Genomic DNA, 19,609 nt, shown 5'->3' on the forward strand with positions numbered 1-19,609 from the left:
ACCCTCAGACGGTGGTACAGCTCTGACATTTGGCCAGGGCAGCATGCAGTTGTAGAGCAAAGATTGTTCTTAGAAGACTTGCACTGGACAGAAATGGCCGGGCCCGAGTGCCCCTGCCACGCCCAGCCACTGGCGGGTACTTCCCAGGAAGAGCGTGGCCTCAGCTAGAGCTGGTCCTGAGCTCTGTCTCCCAGCAAGAGGCTGGCGGCCAGACACACGTCTTGGAACTAAGAAACTGTCAGGCCTCTCTCCGGCTTTTGGAAACCACCCCCCCTTCCACGGGGACTGGCTTCTCCTCAGGACCCGCCTTCCTTCCCCACCACAGTGGCTTTCCTCAAGTCCTATCCTGTTTAGCACTGAGGCTCGGAGAGCCTGGGGACTAGGGGACACCCAGGGGTGGTCTTGGGGCTCTAGCTCCCCTAGTGCAGGCCCAGGTGTGGGTGTCATCCACATCTGCTCCCTTTTTTTTTTAATTATTTTTTAATGTTTCTTTATTTTTGAGACAGAGAGAGACAGAGCATGAACAGGGGAGGGTCAGAGAGAGAGGGAGACACAGAATCCGAAGCAGGCTCCAGGCTCTGAGATGTCAGCACAGAGCCCGACGCGGGGCTCGAACTCACGGACCGTGAGATCATGACCTGAGCCGAAGTCGGACGCTTAACCGACTGAGCCACCCAGGCTCCCCCACATCTGCTCCCTTTGACATCTCCCCCCAATGGGTGGACACACCCATCTATAATCTCACTGGTCCAGCAGCTAAGTGGGGATCCAGCTTTGTCCCCTCTGCCACTGCTCCCATCGAGGGGCAGGGGCCAAGCCTCCTCCCCAGCTGACGCTACTCTTGGCCAGGTGACCTGCTTTGGTCAATGGGATACCAGTAAACACTGGGTAAACAGAGGCTTCGTAAGTGCTTGGGGGACTGGGACCTTTTCCTCTTGGAGCACCGTCCTGAGGCCCATGCAAGGAAACCGGTCTAGCCTATTGGAAGATGAGAGGCCGTAAGGAGGGGCACCAAGGTGTCCCAGCCAACAGCCAACCTAAACTACCAGGCAGGGGCCATCTTAGACCTTCCGGCAACCAACGCAGCTGCATGAGGGAGGCCAGGTGAACCAGCCGAAGATCACCCAGCCAACCCACAGAATCAGGCAAAGTAACGAACCCTCACTGTTTTTAAGACACTGCTTGGAATGTTTATTACGTAGCAATAGATAGCTGATACACAGGTACCCATATAAACACCGCCTGAGGAGAGAAGCGAATTCTCTGAAACCTTACAAGTCCCCAGGAAGGAGACACGCGGTCCCTAGCCGCCTAATTTGTAGAGGTTGCCCCTCACACCTAGGGTCAACGCGAGGGATCAGAGGGGGCAGAATTTGCTCCCAGACTGTGCCTTCCACATTTGGGAATGGGACACGGGCCCATCCCTGAGTCACATAGATGATGTCTGCTCTCTTAGACAGCAAAGACTCAGAGGAGCCCTGAAATTGTCACACATCAGGGCTTGCTGGAGGATCATGCCCATCTCTAGTTTCTGGGGCAGGGGAGCCGAGGGGGGAGACTTCTTTTGAATGCATGAGGGGCTTATGTTTTAGAAGTCAGCCAAGGTGTGTGTGAGGGTGTGCTTGACTTGTTAATTAATCAGTGCATTCAGCAGCCACTTATTGAGGTTCAACTATATGCCATCCACTCTGGAAATTTTCTCAGAAGGAAAGGACACCTACTTTGACCCCAATATAAACCAAAAAGCACAGACTAAAACGTTTCAGCTGAGACGTGTTCGAAAATTAAAGTTATTTTATTTTTCCTACTTATGAAAGTAATGGTTACTCGTTGCAAAACATTTAGAAAAAAAAGCATATAACAGAAATAAATATCACTTGAGTCTCTGTCACAGATAACATTTTGGTATTCTTGGTTTCACCTGGATTTTAAGAGGGGCCATTTTGGTTGGGCTCTGAAGGATGAGTAGGAGTTTTCTGGGCATATCAAAGATGGAAAGGCCATTCCAGAGATAATGGCATGTCCATGTGGAAGTACGTGGACGTGGTTTGTGAAAGCTGATAGGAAAGGGACAGGAAGGCCAGAGGGAAAATGCCAACTTGGACAGGCTGGCAGGGCCTCAACGGTCGGATCCAGGAACCAGAACTTTGTCAAAGGGCTTCAGGAGAGGGTGAGCCTGTTCAGACAGTGTGAAGGATGAACTGGAAGGGGGAATCCTGGCAGCAGGTGCCCACGAAGGCTCTGGTCCAAGTGGAAGAGACGATGGTCTGAAACAGGGCTGTAGTGACGGGGACCGCAGAAGGTACGCAACCTCAAGGAGTAAGAAGCAAACCCAAAGAGAGGTACCTTTTGATTGTTACTTCGCACAGAGACCATTACATCCTCTGTTGGGGAAGATGTGAAGAAAGGGGTCCTGTTGCTACAGTGGAAATTGGCATCACCTTTTTGGAGGACGGTCTGTTTACTGGCCATGTGATTTGGGGCAAGGGAGCCAACCTCTGTAGGCCTCAAGGTCACTGCATGAGAAATGAGGACAATAAGAGGATGTATCTTATAGACTTGATAAAAGACTTCAATGAAATAGTGAGTAAAATGTGCTTATAATGCCTGGCACTTCAAAGTCAATGCTAAATGCAGTCAGCTTCTATCCTTATCGTCACCGCCATCACCATCAAAATTTGAAAAGGTCACAGCCTACGACCCAGCTAATCTCACTTCTAGGAATTTCTCTTAAAGAAACAACAGTGTCAGGGGAATAGAAAACTACATACAGGAATATTCACCACAGCATTTTTTTTTTTAAATAGAAAAACCACGGAAATAATGGCACTGTCGATTGATTGGGGAAGGGTAAGTAAATTCTAGGAATTATTATTTTGAACTTCTGTAAAACTCCTAACAAGAATGAGGAAGATCTACCTTTGTCACCTTGAAAAATGTCCACAGTGGGGGCACCTGGCTGGCTCAGTCAGAAGCCCACGTGATTCTTTTTGGTCTTTGGGTTGTGAGTTTGAGCCCCATATTGGGTGTAGAGATTACTTAAAGAAAGAGAAAAATTTTTTAAAGTAAGAAAAATACCCACGGCATATTTTTAAGGGGAAAGAATGAGGTTGCATGTAATTTAATATGTATACTAAGATTTCTTTGATTTTTATTTTTAAGTTTTGAGAGAAGAGAGAGCACGACCAGAGGAGGGGCAGAGGGAGAGAGAGAGGATCCCAAGCAGTCTCCACGCTCAGCGCAAGGCCCGACCCAGGGCTCAATCCCATGACCCTGGGATCGTGACCTGAGCCAACCAGGCACCCCCTAAAATTTCATTTTTATAGACAAAGCCAAACCACACCCATGACAGGTGAGCATGCATGTTTGCATCCGCACATACGCGGTCTGGATAAACACAGACCACGTTATTCTGCAGGTTTCCCTCGGAGATGCAGTGTTGGGAGCTGGGACTGGGAAACGAGAAGAGGGAAGCTATCACTTGATCCATTTCCGTGTTCTCTTAGTCTATTCTTCTAAGCATGTATTATTTTTGCAGTGCAACTTAAAGAGCTCTTTAGGCCGGAGAGGTTGAGGCTAGACGGAAGGCAGGGGGAGGGGGAGGAGAGCAACGCGGAGCCAGGGCGGTTGCTGGGATGGGAACGAACAGAGAAGCAGGTGCGTGCCCAGAACTGAGCACCTGCAGGGCTCCAGAAGCTTCATTTTTTTTTTTTTTTTTCAAAAGGCAAGCTCCCTTCCTACTAGAGTCTCTACAGAGACATCCTGTCCACAACCCACACGTTGCCGTCTTGGGGCCATCTACTGTTTGCATGCAACGCTCTTCCGGGGTCCTTTGCGCAGGCTGCTCTGAACGGAGCCTTAGTGGTGGGATTTGGGGTCAGAGGCTGGCTCCGTCCCCTCCTTCGGGTGGCAGGCAGGCTGAGGGGAGGGCGGGCCCGGGCAGGACACGAGGCACAGCTGCTGTACTGTACTGTTCTGCCTCTGCCACGTATTAGCTGCCACGTATTCAGGCCGGGGCCTGAAATGTCACACTTGCATCTGTGAAGCGGTTATTTCACAGCGTGTCGTGAGATTCAGTGAGGTGGTGAAAAGGCAAAATAATTGCGCAGTGAACGTTAGCCATCTCTGTAAATGGGGGCTCACTGGTGTTTGGGTGGATTTAAAGGATGACACACGTCCGTCCGCAGCGTTAGCTCAGCGGAGGACATTCATACACTGCGGTGCCTCAAAAGCCCCCCTGAGCACCCCCAAAGTCATTAAATTATTTGCAAGTAGTGGGGTGCCTGGGTGACTCAGTTAAGCATCTGACCTCGGCTCAGGTCACGATCTCACGATTTGTGAGTTAGAGTCCCGCATCGGGCTCTGCACTGACAGTGTGGAGCCTGCTTGGGATTCTCTCTCTCTCTCTCTCTCTCTCTCTCTCTCTCTCTGCCTCTCCTCAACTGTCTCTCTCTCAAAATAAGTAAACTTAAAAAAAAAATATTTGAAAGTACCCTCGATCTCCAGAACAGTGGTTCTCAACCCTGGCATGACCTGGGGAGCCTAAAATGCCAGTCCCCAGGCCACCCCCAGATACTGATGCAGTTGGTTTGGATAACACCTGAGGCATGGGAACTGGGGAATGTTCCTCAGGTGGTTTTGGAAACCAGGCGTGAGAAACCCTACTCAGATGGGGCGCCCTCTTAATACCCAGCTGACTTTTACGGATGCATCTCCCCATGGCTGCCTCTCTCTGTGCCCAAACCCTCTCTTTCCTACTCTCAACTCGCCAACTTAGAGCTGTGGTCCACGCTTCTCTGTCCTCTGCCTCTCCTTCCTCCCTCCACTTTACATTGTCAGGCTCTACCTACAGCTTGGGAGTCCTTCGTGTTTTTCCTCCACTGTCCAGATTTTGCCCTTGCAAAATGGGCACTCATTCTTCTGGCCAGAGGGAAACATCTGCTGTGTTCCTGTGCTTCCTGCATCTGTCCCCACCTGCACCCACCCCAGAAAGCGCCAGCTGATGGGACTCTGCCCGGGAATGGGGTCCCGGTACCACCCCACCCCTTGCATTCTGAGCCAACATTGTTATTCGATCTGTGCCAGGAGGTTGCATCCTTTAGCATTTCAATACAGTAGCTGGTTTAGTCTCTATTTTTAGCTTTTTATTATGTTTTTCTTTTTTTAAAGAAAAACTGTTCTCTGTGTTACCATCTTTCCTGGAGATTGCACATGATTAAAATACATTTCATTATAAACGGGAATAAGAGGGCAGAATGTGTTCTTGATTGCAATCACACACGATGAAATGATTTCCTGGCCACTGGAAGCTAGCTGGGATGACCCCCCTGGACTACTAATGTTTGCCAAGCTGACACCGTGGCCATACTGGCAATGGCGTTTGTCTGGTTTTTCCATTCGAATGCTATTGCAGAAAAAATAAAAAGACCAGGGAAGGAAAGTCATGATTCGGGGTTCTCCATTTACCTCTTTTAAAAAAATTTTTTTTAACATTTATTTATTTTTGAGAGAGAGAGAGAGAGACAGGAGTATGAGCGGGAGAGGGGCAGAGAGAGAGAGAGAGAGAGAGAGAGAGAGAGGGATACACAGAATTGGAAGCAGGATCCAGGCTGTGGGCTGTCAGCACAGAGCCCAACATGGGGCTCTAACCCATGAACTGTGAGATCATGACCTGAGCCGAAGTCAGAGGCTTATCCAACTTAGCCACCCAGGCGCCCCAAGCGTTTACCTCTTTTAAGCTTCGCAAGACCAAAGAGTGGGTTTTACTGTCTCCGTTTTACAGATGAGAAAACTAAGGCTCCGAGAGGGGAACTGGCTTTTCCCATATCATGAAAATAGCAAGTGGCAGAGCTAGGATTTGACTACTGTTTCTCCCCTGCACAAAACCCTTCAGAATGAGCCCAGGCTTTCAGGATGAACATGATGCTCCTTCTCTGGGCACTGAAGGGATCTCACTACTCTACCCACCCCCCCCATCCCCCACCCAGGAGCTGGCATCTTCCTGAGAGCGCTGGCCTTTGCACAGCGTATTTAGCCACCCTTTCTCCGCTCTCCAGGTCCTCCCATTGACTGTTCCCTCCAACCAGAAGCCCCCATTTTCTTCATCGCTCCTTTCTCTTCCCCATCAGTAATTCCTCCTCATCCTACTGATGTCAGATGATGTACCATTCCCTAAAGTCCCCGCCCCCCATTCCCAGCTCCCCTCCCGGAGCTTTCAGGGTTCATCCTCCTGGTGTCACCGGCCTGTGTCACAGCGCCGATGGCCCTGAGGGTACGCCCTGGGTCCGTCTACCATTGTTCTGTGTTCTGCCCCACCCCCACCCGCATCAGGTGCTTCCACGGATAGATCCTTCCCTGCCTGTCCTACACCAAACCTGGCCATCTTTCCAGCTTGCCGCAGCTGGAGAGATCGTGTTTCTCAAAGCGTCCTCTCCTCTCTTCCCGAGTTGGCCTCGGAAATTCAGAGATGCAAGTTCTCCTGCCACCACAGTCCCTTGCCTTGGGACACCTACGGTCAGCTGCGGGGAGCGCGGGGGGGGGGGGGGGGGGGGGGGGGGGGGGGAGACTCAGCCGCGCGATCTCGCAGGCAATGCTGCACCCTAGTGGCGCCTCTTAGCGCTGCAGCTCCCTCCCACCGGAGCTCGGAAACCAGGGGAGCCCGCTTGGGACTGGCAATGATCCTATGAGGAAGATAAAGCCAAGGCATTATTCAGCAGCCTGAACTTGACGTTCTTCTGCTTATAAAAGGAATACAGATGCATTCCAGAAAGTATGTGACACGGAAAACTATAAAGAAAATAAAGATTGCCTGTAAACCCAGAGACACCAACTGTTCACCATTTTGGTGTATATGCTTCTAATACGTCTTTTATACAGATCCGTGCATTTATTATTAGAAAATTGGGGTTATCCTACACAGAGGTTTTAAAAAATAGTATTTAATGTGTCCTGAATTCCGGAGCAGAAGTCTGAAAACTCAGAAGAGCATAAAGGAGAAAATTTAAAAATCGCTTATAATCCCATCATCCAGAGATTGACTTTCTTCTCGACTTATTTATATTAGCGACAATGGACTGTTATTAATCCATTTATCTATCTCTCTTGCAAGAATCCCAATCAGAAAAATTTTTTTTAAAGTTCCCAAGGGAGGGGCACCTGGGTGGCTCAGGCGGTTCAACGTTGGACTTCGCCTCTGGTCATGATCTGAGTTCGAGCCTCACATCACATTGGGCTGGCTGCTGTCAGCGAGGAGCGGGTTTCAGATCTTCTGTCCCCTTCTCTCTGCCCCTCCCGTACTTGTGCTCTCTCAAAGATAAATGAAACCTTAAAAAAAATTAAAAGTTCCCAAGGGAAAACATATTGTTATATTTTAGATTACCCTACAGTAACTTTTTTTCCTGCCTAGTAATTTCTCTGGAAATACCCCTCAACCTCCCCCTTCCTCCAACCTCCGCCTGACCTTGCATCCATATGGCTCCCGTGGGAGTAGGCGGGCCTTCCAAGAACCTGAGTGTACTCATCTGTGGGATTAATTCTTAGAAGAGGAATTGCTTAAAACAGGGCATGTGCTTTTGTAAGTTTTCATAGATACCGCGGACTGTCTTGCAGGGAAATCATAGCAGGTTGCACACCCACCGGCGGTCATGGGAGTGCCTGTTTCTCAGCAGGATCCCCCAGAGTGTTGTCAAACTTTCAGCCCCTGGGATCTGCACTTGGAAGCTTAGCTACAAAGTGCTGAGGGCGTGTGCCCCGCGCCAGGCACCCGGCTAGTGTTGTCTCTTTATGAACACTCCCCGAATTCTCACAAGTAGCCCGTGAGGGAAGCGGTGTTATTTTCTTGCTACAGAAGAGGACACTGAGGTTCAGATCGCTTAGCCTGCCTCAAATCACGGAACGGAGCTGAATTCGACCTCAGCCTTTCATCCTAACAACACCGCGGTGGTTCATTAACGTTGGATGCATCAGAATCGCGCGGGGGAGGCTTGTTCAGAGCTGGCTGTGCCCCACCTTCAGACTTTCTGATTCAGTACTTATGGAAAGGGCCTGAGAACACGCATTTCTAGTTCCCAGTGTCGCTGCTGCTGGTCCAGGGAATGCATTTTAAGAACCGTTGCTCCTGATTCTTATTTTAATCTGGGACTTTATCTGGAAATGACCTCGCAGACCTACATGTTCCACAAACCTTGCATGTGAGTGTGAGTGTGTGTGTGTGTGTGTGTCTATGGGAATGTGAACAATCTTTCATAGTTCTTTGAATGAACCAAGTTAGGTTTGTGGCCAGTCATCCCACTTCTCCAAGTCTGTTTTCCCACCTTTGAATGGAGATGAAAGCTTTGGGGGAATTATAAGGAGTGATATACGAAAAAAAAAAAAGCACGCAACCACTTGGAATATCATAAAATGCTATTCCAAAGTCCGTTATAATTATTCCTATTAATGGAGAAGCTGTGAAATACAGTGGGAACTACTTGAGTTTGACAGGCCTGGATTGAGATGGTGGCTGGGCCACTGTGTGACACTAGACAAGTTAGTGCACTTTGCTGAGCCTCAAATTCTTTTTTAAAAAGTTTATTTTGAGAGAGAGAGAGCGCGTGCATGTGTGCACGAGCGGGAAAGGGGCAGAGAGAGAGGGAGAGAGAATCCCAAACAGGCTCTATTCTGTCAGCACAGAGCATGGGGCTCAATCCCACGACCCCGAGTTCATGACCTGAGCCCAAATCAAGAGTCGGACGCTTACCCGGCTGAGCCACTCAGGTACTCCTTCTCTTTAAAGAGATGGGGATATGATGGGCTCCTTGAGGATTAAATGTGCATCATCCCAAGTGTTCTTTCTGCTCCAGAGGCTTTAGGGGCAGTGATGTCCTCAGTGACAAAGGAATGCTCCTTTGTCAAAGGAATGCAGCTTGGTTGCTGACAGCCATTTCCCCTCTCAATTTCCAGGGACGATGTTTGTTTCGGGCTCTAGCCCCAGAAAATTGTGCTCCACTCCTGACACATCCTGGTGATGACACAAAATGGATTCTTTTCTGCAAGGAAATGGGAGGCCGCTTTTTCAGATTCCTGGGAAGAGCCCAGTTTGAACCCAATGATCACACGGATCCTTGCCTGGTACCGGTTGTTCTAGGTGCTGGAGATATGGCAGTGAACAAAACAGAAATCCCTGCTCTCATAAGCTTATTGATACTGGTTTCCTAAGTACGTCAACACTGAGCCTTGAACTTTCTTGGAATCTGGTGGGGGGCAAAATATGCCAATTCATGGAAAATTGTAGGTTGATCTGAAATTGACGCAAGGACACTCAGCTCTCAGGGAACACCAAGAGGTTCGGCTACAGCCAGAACTTGTCAAGGTGTCCCTGGGGCTCCTGTTATCCTGCAGGTTCTGGTTTGGGAGGTCTGGAGTGGGACCTGAGAAGTTTCCTTCCTTCCTTTCCTTCCTTCCTTCCTTTCCTTCCTCCCTCTCTCCCTCCCTTCCTAATGTTTATTTTTGAGAAAGCGAGAGCGAGACAGAGAGAGAGAGAGAATGTGTGTGGGGGGGGGGGGGCGGAGAGGAAGAGAGAAAGGGAGGCACAAAATCCAAAGCAGGGTCCAGGCTCCGAGCTGGTAGCACAGAGCCCGACGTGGGGATTGAACTCATGAACCAAGAGGTCATGACCTGAGCAGAAGTCAGACGCTTAACCAACTGAGCCACCCAGGCGCCCCGAGAACTTGCATTTCTAACACACTTGGATATTCTGGTCTATGGACCACACTTTTAATATCTACATTTTAAGTGACATCTTATATTCATCACAACAAACATGACCTTATTTTTCTTCAGCTTTCAGTAAAATTCTGCATATGCAAAACAAAAACAAACCTAATTTTGAGCATTCCAGTGGTTTACTTTCTCAGACAGGGCTGGAAGTCTGGGTGTCTGATCTTGGCTGCCACCGCAGTTTTCTAGTGACCAGGAGCAGCCCTGGGCATGCGCTTCACCATTGGAAGCCCCGCTTTTCTCATCTGCAAGCACAGACTTTTCCTACCTTGGTCTCGTGTAGGCAAAACCTTGTTAGACATTTGACAGGATGGATCCAAGTGTCTCCGTTTGACCATTTTAACCTAGGAATTGCAGTTAGGCTGTGGGTTATCTCTGGGAAGGTTGCTGGGGTTCTAAAATCTTACCATGAATACCGAGGAACTGGTATTCTCCGTGTCTCTAGAACTCATAAATATACCACGGGCAGCCATTCATTGAATGTTCACGAGGTGCCAGGCGATATGCGAATTGCCGTACGGGGACGGTCTTGCTCATGTTTACAGCTCTATGAAGTAGCTTCAATTATTTTCTCCACATAACCAAAGCGAACAAAGGAAACTGAAGGTCACAGAGAATGTCAGCTGCCCAAACACATCGATTGCCACAGTGGGTACGACCAAGATTCTACCAGCTGTGACTTCTGGACCCACGTTCTTGAGTATAATTAATCTGAGTGATGGACGGAGGGAACGGTAGCAGAACAGATGCAGAGACGTGAACGACAAGGTTACAATGCGCAATCTTTTATTGAGTCTGTTAATAAGGCGCTCCCCAATCTTGGGTTAACTTAGATTTTCTCTCTGAACGACAGAAAATGCTAGTTCCACATTAGCAGCTGACAAACAGTATGAAAGCAAATGCACCTCACCAACCATGTGCAGTGGGACATCCCCCCGCCCCCCAACCCCCCCGTGCTCATAACAAACGTTCCTGGAATGACACCACGGGGCGGGGGGCAGAGGGTGGGTGCCCGGCGCATATGGTGTTCGAGAAGGTGGAAGACTGGTAGCCCCACACAGGAAAACATTTCCTGCCAAAGGCACCACAGAAAACTGTTTCCTCATTAGGAGTTCCTGATGGTAGCCAGATGTTAAGTCTGAACGAAAGTACCATCGACTGTAACACAAAAACCGCATCGCCCTTTACATACAAATGAGAGAGAATTTATTTTCATTCTGAGTTTATTTAACATTTCATCCAGTTGAACGGAAATAATACATTGACTCCAACACTGGCAAAGACACCGTGCTAATACTGAAGTAATAAGATCTGCCAGTAATACGTACAATCATAATTATCACGTGACCAGAAATATGAACAACTATTTACCTTTATAAGCTCATTGCACTTCATGTGGACTTTTCTCCAGAAAAGATATTTCTAAGAGATCAGCGAAATTGCCAATCTTGGTTCATTTGTTCCTTTTTATAAACCACGATTAAATGATACAGTTAATATTTCTATATAAAAGCATCAGGGGTTGGAAGCCTCAGTAAGTGTTTAAAAAGACACATCTCCATGTTCATTATCCCTTCTACAACAGTGCTTTGGTCCTACCTTCCTGGCGTGTACAAAATTTTGGTTAGTTCATCAAGCGTCAAGCCAGTTGCTAGCTGATTTCTCAATGAAGGTTAGGATTCTGAAAGGGACCTAACAGTTCATGGGGGAGGGGGCGGCGAGAATTCTGAGATTAGCTGGGGCAGGTGGGGTTGGCGTCAAGCGCTTAGTTAGGTTAAAAACCACCCTTTCAGCACCTCATGGAGATCTGCCTTCAATTTCAGGCTCTTACCGCTATTTAAAGAGAAGCCTCTACGGCAACAAAATACATCAGAATGTCATGGGGAACCAATTTGCCTCCAATGGTTTAAGACAGAAAATCTCAAAGAGAAAATTCTGGTGGCACAAAGGAAGGCTCGAGGTGCCCCCAAGCTTCAGATCCATAATCCTTTCAGAGAAAAAGAGAAACACGGACCCAAGGCACACCATTTTTTCTTTATGAGGAAATACAGACTGGTCACATCGTCAGGAAAAATCTGTCGAAACTAGCTTCTACATTTCCCCCCCCCCACTTACAAGTCTCTGAATTACAAGTGAACTGAGTGGTCTTCACTCAACAGAACAACCACCTAGCATATGCCTGGAACATCGACAGACGTGAAACATAACCTGTTACGTTAAAAATAGGTGAAGCTACTACAGATGATGTAAACAGTGGCCCACGGATTCGTTATTTTCAAACAGGGTAGAATGCAATAGACAATAGTCAAGGAAAATTCATTTAGTCACTGATTCACATACACAACATTTCCGCATCTTTCTGAAAGCCAAGGAGATCTAGAAGAATGACCAACACATGTAGCTAGCTGGAGCTGGGCTCTCACTTCTAAAGAATCAAACAAACCAGATCCAACCCAGTCACACAGCACTGGTATTGAATATACTTCCACGTGTAACATTTCTGTGATTTGATTATTTGGTGTAAATAACCGAATCTAAGGTCAACAAGTGCAAGGTAAGATGAACTTTGTAAGAATGTAAAACAAAAAATTTAGAAGTCAATCAAAGAAATCCCCCAGCAATGTGAATGCACATAATCGTGGCCGGCAGGAACAGCTCATTACACTTGTCTATTACCGTGCCTTTCGGGAAGTACATGGGGGAGCTTTCAATCCTACAAATCCAAAAGACATGTCACTTAGTTGGGGTTGCCCACTGCCCAGACTGGAAGTAAAGTTCCCTTAATGTTTATGAGTCCAGTTTTTTACAGCTTAGCCTCAGAGCTTTGTGTTTTCCCAAATCACTGCTGAGTGATTTGAAACAAGAACAGGATAAACATTCAGTATTTCAAACAGATTTCCTTTTCGCTCACTGATAATCAGTAAGTATTTATTGAGTATATACTGAACATCTACTCTATGCCTAACAGTGCTTTTTAAAACTCTGGGGGAGGGCTGGTATATTGTCTTTGAAAAACAATTACTATAAAAGCTACAGGAAGGGTATTTTTGTAAATTACACCGTGATTCAAATGTAAGGGAGCCAACGGGTGTCGGGCGCCAGGCCCACACCAGGTGCTGTGCTGTAGGTGGCAGCTTGACTCTAAAAGGCTAATGTGGATCTTGAAAAGGTTTCTGTCACTGGGAGAACCCGGGTTGAACAGGCTTCTCCTCACCAGGTCTGCAGCAGGCGGGACAAGCTGTAGAGTTTCTTCCCCTATTTTATAATCCCTTGTTAAAGTACACGCGCCGTAATTCAGGATAGGTCTCTCGGATCTTGGCTTGCAGCTCAGCCTCCAAGCTCGTCACAGACATGGAACTGGGATAACGGAGAAATGACAGGATTATTACATGGGCGGAGCAGGGAACTAGAATCTGCAGACGGCAGAGAAGGGACCTTTCCGTGCCACCCCTCACCCCCCCCACCCCACCATGACTGGTATTGTAAAACAGGGTCCTGTTTGAAAAATGCTTCCTGGGCCCTGAAAGTGAGTGTCCAGTTCCTTTTAGACAATTAGTTGTTGCTAAAAATCCAAGAAATACACTTAAGAACCCAACAATTCTTAGTTTTTTTAATGTTTATTTATGTTTTGAGAGAGAGAGAGGGAGAGAGTGAGTCCTGGAGGGGCAGAGAGAGAAAGAAAGAGAGAGAGAGAGAGAGAGAGAGAGAGAATCCCAAGAAGACTCCATGCCTTCAGCGTAGAGCCCAATGTGGGGCTAGATCCCATGAACCATGAGATCATGACCTGAGCCAAAATCAAGAGTCAGATGCCTAACTGACTGAGCCACACAGGAGCCCTAAGAACCCAACAATCATTAAAGCTTACAAACTTCTTCGCTGGGAAAAATAAGCAACACCACTTCCAGACCCTGCTGGTATTGGGAAACGTGGTAATAAGCCACTGCCCAAAGAGAACAATCTAATGTTCACCATTAATAAAAAAGACATGTATTTAGTGGATTTTTTAATTTTTTTTTTAACGTTTATTTTTGAGACAGAGACAGAGCATGAATGGGGGAGGGGCAGAGAGAGAGGGAGACACAGAATCGGAAGCAGGCTCCAGGCTCTGAGCCATCAGCCCAGAGCCCGACGCGGGGCTCGAACTCACGGACCGCGAGATCGTGACCTGAGCTGAAGTCAGACGCTTAACCGACTGAGCCACCCAGGCGCCCCAGTGGATTTTTTTAATGTTTATTTATTTTTGAGAGACAAAGAGAGAGCATGAGCAGGGGAAAAACAGAGAGAGAGGGAGACATAGAATCTGAAGCAGACTCCAGGCTCTGAGCCGTCAGCACAGAGCGAGATGCAGGGCTCAAACTCATGAACCGTGAGGTCATGACCTGAGCTGAAGTCGGACACTTCAATGGACTGAGCCACCCCGGCGCCCCGATTTAGTGGAATTTGTAACACTAACAATTCACTGGCACTAGTATGCTTTTGTCCATTGTATAATAACACATGCTTATTGCAAAACTTTTAGAAAACACTAAAATGGGGGCGACTGGGTGGCTCAGTCAGTTGAACATTCGACTTCAGCTCAGGACATGATCTCAGTTCCTGAGTTCGAGGCCTGAATCAGGCTCGCTGCTGTTAGTATAGAGCCTGCTTTGGATCCTCTGTCCCCCTTCTCTCTCTGCCCCTTCCCTGCTCATGTTCTTTCTCTCAAAAATAAATAAACATTACAAAAAAAGAAAATACTAAAAATTGCAAAAGAAAAACATCACTCACAGTCAGTCACACACCACTGAGAGATGACCTCTGTTAGTCTTTGATGAATTTTAAAAAAGTACTTGAATGTATTATATGCGTATATTTAATAAAGCTTTTTTTTTGTTATAAATGCATATTTATTATACAAAAGTACGAAGAAAAACTGTCCAGAATACTTACTACAGAAAACCTGGTAATATTTTGATATGTAATTAATCTTTTACTTTTAAATGTTTATTTCTCTATTTTGAGAGAGAGAAAGAGAGAAAGCATGCGCTGGTGAGGTACAGAGAGAGGGAGAGAGAGTCCCAAGCAGGTTCCGAGCTGTCAGAGCAGAGCCTAACCTGGGACTCGATCTCACGAACTGTGACTGAGCTGAAATCAAGAGTCAACGCTTAACCAACTGAGCCACCCAGTCGCAAAAATAAATAAACATTTATAAATAAATAAATAAATAAATAAATAAATAAATAAATAAAAACTGGAGTAATAGGTTTCTTGGCAGCTGAGTAAACTCCACCTGTAAAACCACCTGGTTCTTGTGTTTACTTTGTAGGAAGAAGTTTAAATAATCCTTCTACTTCCTTAATGGTGATATGCCAATTCAGACTTTCTAATGTTTTAGCATTGTTAACATTTTCTAGGAACCTGTCCGTGTGCCTGTTTCCAAATCTACTGGTGTAATGATGTCGATAATATTCATTTACCTTTTTAGACTCTGCAAGGTCTCTAGTTATACCTCTTTTTCGTTCACAACACGATTTGTTCCGACTGGCGTCACAAGATGACCATCCATTACTATTTCCAAAGAACCAACTTTTGACCTTTTGTTTCTGGGCCTACCTCCTTCCTTTCTCTTTCCCCGGAGTTTATTCTTTTTGTTCCTTTTTGAACTTCAGTTGGACATTTAGCGCATTGATTTTCAGGCATTCTTCCTTTCTAATATGAACACTTAAAGCCAATCATTTCTCTCAGAGCAACGTTTTTGCTGCTTCCCACAAATTTTGATAAGGAGGGTTTTTATTACTTCTCATTTGTACAGTAGAATGGGTAACTGTAACATATTTATACAACAGACTATTATACAGCAGTCAGGTAAATGAACTTAGCTACATGCAATAATGAGGAGGAATCTTAGCTGTAGGACATTGAGTAAAAAAGAACGAATACCAGAAGACTCTACATAGTAATGACGCCCTTGTCTAAAAAGTCCCCAAAGAGGCAAAACTAAACATTAGTAATACATATATGTGTGTGTATATACATTATATATATAAAATAAAAAATTTTAAGGGGCACCTGGGTGGCTCAGTCAGTTGAGCAGCTGATTTCGGCTCAGGTCACGATCTCACGGTTCATGGGTCCACAGGCCCCGTGTCAGGCTCTGTGCTGACAGCTCAGAGCCTGGAGCCCACTTTGGATTCTGTGTCTCCCTCTCTCTCTGTCCCTCCCCTGCTTGTGCTCGGTCTCTCTCTAAGATAAACATTAAAAAAAATTATTTTTTAAATAAATAAAAAATAAAACATTTTAAATGCAATTGTGTGATAACTATGAAGTTCTGCATAATGGTTAAATCTGCAGAGGAGGCAGGGACATGGGCCGGGAAGAACCTACAAAAAGATGTAACTGACCGGTGATCTTTTTATTCATGAGTGGGCAGTGGGTGCACGGATGTTCATTGTATCATTAAAGTAAACAAAATAAAATAGGGTCGTGCTTGGACCAATAAGAACAGTGTGTAAAGAACCAAGGAATAGGAGTAATCCTATTCTATGGAACTTATGAGCAAGAAACAAAAAGAAAAATAAGCAAATGTAGAAGCAAAAAAAAACCCAGAGTGATAAGCTTCATTTTTAGATAGGGGAACACAAAAGAGTGCCCTTGGTCTCCCAAATGTGGAAACCACGTACTCTCCAAGGACAGGTGACCTCATGGCACCAGTAGTTACAGAAAAACTTTTAAGGTCCAAACCTAGAATTTAAATCAATCATAACAACAAATGTTAGAACAAATACAGTGTTTTTTCTCATAACACTTAAACAAAACCAAGGCCTATGTAAGGAGCTCCTTTATGGATTTTCAAATCCTTTAATCTCACAATTACAAAAGCTATATTTATTAAGGGTTTACTTTGTATCAGGTGCTCTCCTCGGCATTTGACATACACTATTTCTGAGTCACCGAGTACAAGGTCAACTGTTGGACACTGGTATATACTAGAGAAATAAACTTTTCTTGCGTTAAGCCCTGAGATTCTGGGGTTTGCACAAGTAAATAGGTATGATTAGCCCTCTTAGGAGATGGAAAAAAAATGCATCTGCCCTGGGCTTAGAAGAGGTTCTAAAGGTCCTGCCCTCTCCCAGGGGAGGGCAGGGCTCTACGCATCAAAGTGGTACAAGGCTCCCTCTCCTGGAGATTTAGTGCCCTATTTAGTACCAGTAGGAGCCAAACACAGAAGTGAAAGAGCAGGTGAAAAGTGGAGTTCTCTCTCAGGTGGAGGGGACCTGATACAGTTAGTTCCAGAACACTTCATCATGCTTTGAAAGCCTAGGGCATTAAAGACCGTATGTTTGAAGCCTGTCGGCCCGTGAAGGTGCCACGAAGGCAGCAGCAGCCTGGTAATCCTCAGACAAAAGCCAAACAACGAAACGCTGCTCTCTGTGCTTTCATGTTAGACCAGGAGGAGGCTGAAGACCTACATTTATCCGATGCTGATTTGATGCCCGTCAGTCCCGTTCTTACATCAAAAGCAGGATTGAAGGGTGGCCTGGGATGAAGGCACACGATAAGGCGTTTGAGGCGAAAAGCCAAGTAGGAAGAAGGGAAGCCAGTATACCAATCACTGAGACTAAGTGTGTGTAGCTGCTGTCCCTGGGGCGGATCTCAAATTCTAGTGCATCTGTGTTACAGCTGCATTTGCCAACGGACTGGGCGACCAGGAGCCGTATCTAAAGTTTTCTAAAAGCACACTTGTACCAGGAGTTAACGTGATTCTTACAAAAGAATAAAGCATTTTCAAATGTGATGGTAGAGCTGGATCAAGAGAGTTTTGAAATTAAGCAGATGTGTGTTTGATTTCTGCCTCTGTCTTGTCCTTTGAGGGACGTGGCTTCATTCATCTTTGTGAATCTCAACGTCCATACAAATGAAATGGAACAGCAGCACCTGCGTCTTCAAATGGTTTTTAGGATTAAAGCTGGTGATCACTCCGAAGAATAGCAAATACATACCTTTTCTGAGGAAACAGAGCACAACACAGTGGCGTAGCAAACACCAAACTTAGGAAAACGGAAAAGAAAAAGACAAGTCAGAGCCTTTCCAATGGCAACTTTCAGATCCTTTGTCTCACTTTTATAACGATCCTTCAAATATTACATTTCCTCCCAAAAAATACGTCCTGTTTGTGTAATTTTATCACCAGGGACTGTCAAAATAAGTTTAAACAAAATCAGAGAAATATCCAGAACTTAAAAAAGAATCACACAGAGTCCCAAATGTTGTAGGTTTCCCTTTGCTTCTATCCAATTGTTGGGACCATAAGTTCCCCAAGTTCCAGGATCTGTTCTGGGTCTCACTTTCAAAACCTGTGTCTCACATTATCTACCCATTGCTTTACCTTTCTTATGCTGTATATTTACCTCCAAAAAGGAAATTAAGTATGTAAAAGTGATTCCACTCACCAAAAGCCAACTAATCCAACTTGAATAGGTGCACTCATCCACGGGAACCTCTGTGTGGAGAAATAAATTACTTTGAATGCTTTTTATACAGGCTCTTCGAGACAATTTCTCCTGATTAGCGGGAAGGAAACTCTCCACACTACAAGACCCAGATTAGTGAAATGTGGGGGGAACACTGCAGCAGGCACGTTAGTTCTGACTTCCTGCAGCCTCCTTGATCTGTCAGTAAATGCCCATGCAGAGATCAAGTGGCTTCTCAATTTTTCTCTTGCACATATAATCTGAGAGATGCTTGGCTCTAAACAGGTGAAGAAATCATTACCATTTAATTGTAATTCACCTCTTGGCTGGGGAGGCTATACAGCCTGGTGTCAAGGTTGGAAGACAAACTAACCTGTACTCAAATCTCTGCCCTGCCAGTTTGCTCCTGACAGTGGGGGAAAGACAGGCAGAGCCCAAGCGCTCCAAGCTTTTGGTTTTCTCGTCTGCAAAATGAGGATCACAGCAGGTTTCCCAACAGTGAATGAGAGAAGACATGTCAGGTATTGGTCATAAGGCACCTAGAACAGTGCCTGGAACGTAGCAGAAACCCAACATTTCCCTCCTCTCCTGCATCTTCCCTTTCTTGCTTTTAGTTGCTGTCAATATGGTTGAAACTATTGCTGGCACAGAAAACTTGTGCCTTTCACTTTTTTTTTTTAAATGGAAACGAGGGAGTTGGTTGGTCTTTCAGAGAATAAGCAGTTAGCTTTTTAGTTTTCAAAAAGGAGTGGTACCAAAAAACACAACATAAAGAACGGTGGGGTATATGGTTATAGAAACAAGGCCACTGAAACGTCTGCAACCAAGTTGTGAACCGGTCGTTATGAAATCAGCCAACTTAGTGAAGAGTCAACACAAGCTGTTAAAAAAATCATGACCCCCAAGATGCCTGCATGAGAGGCATACCCTCGTCCCCGAGAAGACTCCTCTGGAGAACAGGTACATCACGCAGGGTAGTGCGGGGGGGAGAGAGGCATGTACTAGAGAGGAAGGGAAAAATGTCATCAAGAGAAGACACACCCACCCCTCCAAGGACAGTAAGAAAAGGACACACGGTATCTTGGGCAACTGGCTTGGAGTGATGATGGATTTTCATCAGGAGATGTAAATCCTCGCCCTGGCACTGCCCAGACTTGTGACGTCCGCGCTGGGTGACAGGAAGGCAAGCTCAGCAAGGAGATTTTGTGAAGGATGAACTTGAGCCCCTGAGAGCAGCCTTATTTCAAGTGGACTCTTGTCTGAAGCGAAGGGGGCTAACCTATTAAACCAGGGAGCAGCTGCAAGTAATCTCCAAGGACGTGTGCAAGTGAGAGGCCGACTGTGCCTCATGCCAATGGTTTCCATGGAAAGGCTCTCGGTAGTGACAAGGATCCTGGAGAACT

At 46.1% G+C, this 19,609-nt stretch overlaps 1 protein-coding gene across 2 annotated transcripts in view; it reads right to left on the minus strand.

Moving 5' to 3' along the window:
* Window positions 1–10,961: 10,961 nt before the first annotated feature.
* The window catches only part of SFXN1 (sideroflexin 1), a 42,592-nt gene continuing 33,944 nt past the window's right edge, over window positions 10,962–19,609 (minus strand). For both annotated transcript variants that reach the window (XM_047090961.1, XM_047090969.1), the window contains exons 9-11: window positions 18,186–18,235; window positions 17,736–17,783; window positions 10,962–13,113 (exon numbers count right to left, since the gene is read on the minus strand). In XM_047090961.1, coding sequence (XP_046946917.1) covers window positions 13,017–13,113; window positions 17,736–17,783; window positions 18,186–18,235 — 195 coding nt within the window. In that variant the 3' untranslated portion in view covers window positions 10,962–13,016. The remainder of the gene's footprint in view (window positions 13,114–17,735; window positions 17,784–18,185; window positions 18,236–19,609) is intronic.

This window comes from Lynx rufus, unplaced genomic scaffold, assembly GCF_022079265.1.
Source record: "Lynx rufus isolate CCGP_SWC_20201006 ecotype Redwood Valley unplaced genomic scaffold, mLynRuf1.p SCAF_1, whole genome shotgun sequence".
NCBI lineage: Eukaryota > Metazoa > Chordata > Mammalia > Carnivora > Felidae > Lynx > Lynx rufus.